At 54.9% G+C, this 6,959-nt stretch overlaps 1 protein-coding gene across 2 annotated transcripts in view; it reads right to left on the bottom strand.

Annotated features, from left to right (window-relative positions):
* Necab2 (N-terminal EF-hand calcium binding protein 2) overlaps positions 1 to 6,959 on the bottom strand; it is a 25,722-nt gene extending 18,763 nt beyond the window's left edge. For both annotated transcript variants that reach the window (XM_028753528.1, XM_028753538.1), the window contains exons 1-5: positions 6,750 to 6,959; positions 3,976 to 4,000; positions 1,877 to 1,985; positions 1,052 to 1,077; positions 824 to 921 (exon numbers count right to left, since the gene is read on the bottom strand). In XM_028753528.1, the coding sequence (XP_028609361.1) occupies positions 824 to 921; positions 1,052 to 1,077; positions 1,877 to 1,985; positions 3,976 to 4,000; positions 6,750 to 6,959 (468 nt within the window). The remainder of the gene's footprint in view (positions 1 to 823; positions 922 to 1,051; positions 1,078 to 1,876; positions 1,986 to 3,975; positions 4,001 to 6,749) is intronic.

Genomic DNA, 6,959 nt, shown 5'->3' with positions numbered 1-6,959 from the left:
TATGTGTGTCTGTGTGAGTCTGTGTGTGTGTCTGTGTGTGTCTGTGTCTGTATGTGTGTGTCTGTATGTGTGTGTGTCTATGTGTGTGTCTGTGTGTGTCTGTTGTATGTATCTGTCTGTGCGTCTATATGTATGTGTGTCTATATGTGTGTGTGTATGTGTGTGTATGTGTGTGTGTAGGGGGTTCAGACTCAGCAATGTTTGGGTGCATGGCAAGAAGGGGCTATCTGGCCTGCTGTGGGCAGGGCCTGGAACAGGCTGCCTGTGAGAAGCTGAGGTATTGATCTGTGCAGTCCTGCACTCAGCAGCTCAGAGGACCCACTTCCTTCAGTTCCTTCAAGGCCTGGAATATGGATGCCCCTGCTTCACAGACAAGGAGAGCCGGACTACAGTCCTTCAACCTGGTTCCTGACCGGACCAGCTAAGTATTCTATTGCATACGGGCCAGCCATTTAGGAGACACTTCTGCACTCCTGGGTCAAGTTCAGATAGATAAACCTGCAATCCCTGCTTCCGATCCCAAGGTCTGCACTGTGCCTCAGGGAGACAAGGACTCAGGGACTCCTGCTTCACAAGGCTTCCACTCCAGAACCAGCCTTGACCTGGGAAGGGCCCTTACACTCTGACGCACAGCTTACGGGGACAGGGCTATCCACCAAGGCGCTCCTCTCAGTACATGGCTTATCTTCACTTCTTAAAGAGCCCTCAGTCAACATTTGTCACCACAAATCCAGACACCCTTGAACAACAATGATCAGAAAGATCTAGAATAAGCTGGCACTCAGGTCTTAGCTTCCTGAAGGCACTACCCACACCTACCGACCTTCTTGGTGTAGCCCATGGCCTTCAGGACTGAGTGGTTCAAAGTCTCCAGGGAGGCGAGGACATCTTCATAGTCTCCCATGTGCTCCACAAAGTAATCTGAGGAAGGAGGTTGCAAAGGTCAGGGGTCACAGAGAATTCCACCCCTCTCCCTGGGACCCTCCCACCAGCCCCACCTAGGCCCATACTGCTTTGCCCTCCTCTGGTTGCTGTGGATCCAGGTACCTACCACACAGTTCCTTGGTGTCAACATGGCTGTAGAGGAAGGCAAGGAGGGAGGGAATAAAGGAGAGAGAGAGAGAGAGAGAGAGAGAGATCCCATCAGGTCTCCAGCCTCAGCTCTGGGCTACCACTTTACTAGAAAACTGCAAACTGGCCTGGTGGTAACTGCGTACCCACACCACTAATAGTCTCTGGGCCCCCAAATGATCCAACCTGCCCTAGCACCCCTAGAAACTTTTGTCCTCAGAGGGGGAGAGGAGGGTGACCAGGTGGCTGTTGCCCACCCAGGCAGAATTTAGGAGCATCAGATAAGGGACGGTGCACATGTATGCTGGCTCTGGAGGCCAGGAGTCCTGTGAGACTGAGCCATGGGTCCAAGTCATGAGTGGATTGCAGAAAAATTTCATTTTGCTTCCATGCCAGAAGTAAGGTTCGAGCTAGAGTTGGGATTCATACACATTACAGGGTGGTTTGGGGTGGTGATTCAGAGACAGGATCTTAGAAAGCAGATCCTGGAGTAGTACTGGGATTAGAACTGAACAGAGAGATAGCAGGCAGGGTCATGGCCAGTTCCCATCAGTCCTCTGTATACTACAGCAGGCCCAGGGACTCTCCTCTCTTGGTGACTCAGAAAGGACAAACTTTGTGGCACACACACACACACACACACACAGCTCACGCAGTGTTTGATAGTAAGGGCCAAATAGGTCTGACTTCTGGATTACTGAGAGAGGGGAGTTCCAGGCCTCTTGCCCTTAAACAGGACCTTGGCCTTGTAGAGAAGGGAGGAGCCCATATATGCCCAGGGTAGCCCACAGTAGCCCAGCCTCACTTGGTGTTGTCTGAATCGATGGTGTGGAAGAGACCCTCCAGCTCCTTCTCATTGAGGACGCCATCTGCGAAGAAGAGCTGGAATTCCTCCAGGGACAGCTTCCCGTCATCTGCAACGGACAGACAAGGAAGCAAGGGGCTGTTTGTCATGGAGAGAAGAGCACATGGTAGCCCACAGCCCGTCCCCAGCACCACTGTCTCAGTTGACAAACTCGCTGTTGTCAGCCTGAGGCCTACTGACAGGTAATCCCAAACCATTGGAGGCAATGGAAGCTGGTTTCTGGGGAGCAGACAAACACCTTCATGGTCTCTACCAGACAATCACCCCTTCTGCTCTTCCCTCAGTCACAGACACTAAGTAACATGCTTAACCTGACACCACTAGCCTATAGGGATCACGCTCAACCCCGGCCCCAGGTCCTAGCTCTGGGATAGTCTGAGAGTAGCTCCTCTATTCCATTCTTCCTCAAAGCAACTGCAGTCTGAGCTCAGACCTTCAACCTAGCCTAGAGCCTAGATTTGTGCCGCATGATAGGTACCAGCACAGTCCCCTACTCTTTTGGTGAGGAGTAGTCAGTGGCTCCATCTTTCATGGAGTAGCTGGGCTGCATGGAAAAGCTGAGGCCAATGCTAGGCTCAATGAATGAGTGCTGTAATAGATTAGTCATGTCTGTCCCGGCCACAGCATGGGGTGTACCAACACCAAGCCCAGCTTCACTCTTGACTGCCTTCCACCTGCTTCTCATGGATGGTACCTCAGTGTCCTCTTGCACCCAGAGAGAACAGGGAGTTGGAAGACAGGGCCTGCAGCTCCTCTGATCACAAGCCTTCTGACATTTTCCTTGGGTGTTAACCACAGGCCTAATGAGCACAGATGAGCTATTAAGAGGAAAATATCCTCCACTTGGCCTCTGGTCCAATTAGAGAAGACAAGTTGTCCCGCAGTTTCATCATTTCTGCCAATGACCCAAGCAGGGCTGTTTGCAGGTGGCGCGGCTAATGAGCAGAAGCCCAGCCTGCCGCCATGACCTTTCAAATAGCAGGAGCCTGTGAGCCTCACATCCCTGGATGGGAAGGCTGGCTGGTCCTCACCCTTCTGCTAAACATCAATGCCAGTCTTCCAGGGTGATACCCGGGCCTCTCATACTAGCCTTCCCTCAGAGATTAGCTACCTCATGTCCACCACATCCAAACTAGTCTTTATCGTGAGAGTCTCTCAGAGACACACAGCCCTGTTCTCATGATGGAAGGCATTTTGTGTACATCGACAGAGGCCCTCCTGTGATTTGGACACAATGACCTCACCGAGAAGACAAGTCCAAACACCCAACCTGTGGGAGTGGTGGGGGTTAGGAGGGTGCAGTCTAAAGCTCACTGCAAGCTGAAGCTGACACTCCGGTGACCTGTGATGGGGGCAGGGACCAGGCCTCTTTCCCTGGGTAGTGCAGGCTGTCTGCACGGTGCTACCACTTCTTCGGTACCATTTGACTTCCCTGCATCCCTGTGTTGTGTGTGGAATCTGCAGGTAGTCCTTCACTGCAAGGCCTTGGGAAGACACATATCATCCCCGGGACAGGCCCAAAGAGGGCGACACTCCTCTGTAATGATCCTAGCCCAAGCCTCTTCCCCTGTCCTTCCATATCCCAAAGAGCTCCATCCCACCCCACAACCACATGGGACAGTTAACAACAGCTCCTAGGAAGGACGTAGGAGTTGGACAAGGCCGGTGGTGCCTTGAATTGAAGCTCACTTGGAAGGGCCTCAGGGCAGGTGACAGGCAGGGGTCTCATCAGGACTTCCTTCACGGTTGAGCACGCTACTCTCTGGTTCTCTTTTGCAATGTTGCAGGTCACCCACATACATCTCTTTACCTTGCCCCAAAGCTCAAAGCAACACAGGACAGCTGTTACCGCTTCGGCTTACAGAAGGGGAAACTGAGGCACAAAACAGTAAAAGGACTTGGCCTCTGGACTTCTTGTGCTCTTCACTTTCTCTTCACCTTCAGGACCATAGCTCTCCATGTCCCCACCCCTAGCTGTTTCCCATGAAGCATCTGGACAGGGAGAATGTGGGCAGCGGAGCACCTGGAAGGGAACTCACCGTTTTTATCCGCGCGACGGAAAATCTGGAGAGAGGAGGGCTGAAGTCAGTCCTGAGATGAGCCTGGGCAGGTGCCCTGAGCAGCCTCATAACCCAGCTGAGATCTCTCTCCCAGGAGCAGCTTGGGGGAGGCTTGGGAAACCCAAACTTCCCCAGGAGACCTCGAGGCTGGGACCCAGGGTGGAGAGACTGCAGCAGAGACCTTCCCCACCCTTCATAAGCTATCAATCCCTCTCCCGCTGCGCTGTAGGCCTGCCCACGGCTACTGACAGACACACACACACACATTCGTGCTTACACACTCACACACACCCACATGCATCTTGGCAGGTGCATGCACACTCATCCTCCACCTCTGAGCACACAGCTGCACCCAGCCATGCTCAGAAGCCCATGAGGGAGCCCCACGCCTTCCCACGGTTTCCAGGACCCACCTCCTCTTGCCCTGGCTTGCCTGGGTTCCTTCTGAAGGAGGTGATCTTGAAACCTGGTGACAGGATCAGCCCACAACAAGTATGGTGTCATTATGGGATGGGGGAGAGGCAGGCAGGGATGTTCTGGTTGCAACTAGCAGAGATGGGATGGGGAAGAGTCCTAACCTGGGACCTGCACTTTGAGACACTCATTCTCTGCTTTGCTGACATTTGAATCTGTTAAGGTCAGTTGAATGGTGGGTGCTGGGTTCTCGGAGCCAAGAGACTGTTCTAATAATTGCAGGTCACTCCCAAAAGCCGCTCTACCTGGGCCATAACTCAGGCAGGTGAGCCAGCAGCTCCTGACAGATCAAGGTGTCTGCTAAAGACCCCCGACTCATAAGAAAGGGGATTTGATGTCCAATCCTGGACCCACTGAATCAGAATTGTCTTTTAACCAACTCCCTGTGGGGTTGATGTCCCAGTACTGTAAGGTCTGAGATGGTCCCAGGGCCCTGGAGGAACTGGCTCCCCTATCCAGAAGAAGAAGTCAGCCTATACCATGACCAGATCCTCCAACTCCCTGAGTTTTCCTAGACGCAGTCTGTCAGGGATCTGCTAAGCCAGACAAGATGTGCCACTCTCCCTGAGTCAAAGGACAGATGGCTCTGCTCACCTGCTGCCCACAAGCAACTGGACAAGGGAAATGTGTGCTCTCTGGGTACCCATTGACCTCAAGAGGCCTGGGTGTCGAAATGACTAGGTTATGTGGCCTTAAATGACACCAGGTAAATTGGCTCCCAGAGCCAGCATGAGTGACATTTTCCCTCTACTCCTTTCCCCACCCCATAGGGGAAGAAAGAGGCTCAGCCAGCACACAGCACCAAGTGCAGAGGGAGGGGCTGAGCAAGGCTTCCCTGAAAGAGGGCAAGCCACCACCTCTACTCTGGACTCTGCCTGGATCCTGCTGTGTGTGTGCACATCTGTGTGTTTATGTGTGTGTATGTGTGTGTGTGTGTGCACTTCCTCATGTGTGTGTGTGTGTATGTGTGCACACATGTGTGCAGGTTCTGAGATCTAGCAAGGGAAGCAAAGTGGGGGATCGGGTTTCTAGTCTCCCTGACACTTGTAGGGGTGTGTGGTGCACACACACACACACACACACACACAAACACAAACACACACACCACATGAATTCATGCACACACTCAAAACTACCCCAATTCTCTCAGAACCCCATAACATGTACAGGCACCCCTGAGACCAGTTCCATCCCCGCCACGGACCACCAACCCTCTCCTGTCTATATGTCACCTCCACTCTGCGGGGGGTGGGGGGCGGTGTGGTGCATGAGGAACTAGGTGGGGTGAGGAATGAGTCTGGGGTCCAAGAGTCAGGAGGAAAGAACAGGAAGAGCGTGAAGGAGGACAGATGCTCAGGGTGGAGCTGGGGGGTGAGGCCCCCTAAGTCTAGGCAATGATTCTGATTCTATGGAAACGGAGGAGGTGGGGAAGGGGCTTCACTCGCAAAGTGGGCTCAACTTCCTCCGCAGAGAAGAGAGCCTCGGTGGATCGGAGCCGTGTGTGTGACTGGTCTCAGAGAAGTATCATCAGTGCAGAGAAGAATCCGGGATAGAGAGGAGGGGGCTGGCGGTCCCCAGCTCTTGTCCCAGTCATAGAGACTCAAATGAGGGTTTAGTTAGGACCAGACGGGGAGAATAGCTCTGGGGGACCTATTGGATGCGGGGGGGTTTGGGAATACGAAGGGAGGAGATGAAGAGGGTCGTGTGGTTCCAGTGGGGACAGGCGCCCCAGCCACGATGAAAAGGGAGTTGGGTGGATCCATGCTACGGAATTAGTGGAAGCGGGAACGTGGAGGGAGGTGACTGAGGAGAGGGTCCTTGGTCTGGGTGCGAACCCAAGCCTCAGCCGCGATGGGGTGGTGGGAGGGCTCGCGCTGGAAGTCCCCACGCGGAGGAGGTCCCAGGCTATGGGATATGGGGATGCAAGGAAGGGGAGGAAGAGGATGGAAGTGAGCATCATACGGTCCGGGTGGAGTTGGAGGCTCGGAGGGGGTGTCCCTGCGGGAAGAACGGGTCCCAGCTATGGGATGCGGGATGTAGAGCTGACATAAAGTGGAGAGAGGGATGGAGAGAATCGTGAGGTCTGGGTTGGTAGACAGGCGCTTCAGCAGCAATTTGAGTTGGGGCTTGCGCTCGGGGTCCCCGCGCCAAGGAGGGTCTCTGCTATAGGATGCGAGGATGCGGGAACGGGCAGGGAGCGAGTGGTGGAGAGGGTCTTTGGGTCCCGGGTGCGGATTGGCACCCAGCCGCGCTGGGCGGAGGGTCCCCCGCGTACTCACGTCCAGGATGACGGCTGTGCCCCCTCGCGGTACGACGGGCCCGGGGCCGGGGTCCGCGGCGGGGATGTCGGGGACGAGCGGTGCGCGGGGTTCCCCCATCCTGGCGCCCACCCAGCGCAGCAGCCCGCCCAGCGCGCGGCCCTGCGGCGGCGGCTCCCGGAGCAGCCTGTGCGCGCCGGCCCTGCACAGGCGCGCCGCCCGCTCGCACAT

Source organism: Grammomys surdaster, unplaced genomic scaffold (genome assembly GCF_004785775.1).
Source record: "Grammomys surdaster isolate TR1022 unplaced genomic scaffold, NIH_TR_1.0 128, whole genome shotgun sequence".
Classification (NCBI taxonomy): domain Eukaryota; kingdom Metazoa; phylum Chordata; class Mammalia; order Rodentia; family Muridae; genus Grammomys; species Grammomys surdaster.
Note: the sequence above shows the minus strand (reverse complement) of the source record. Positions and strands in the feature narration are given on the sequence as shown.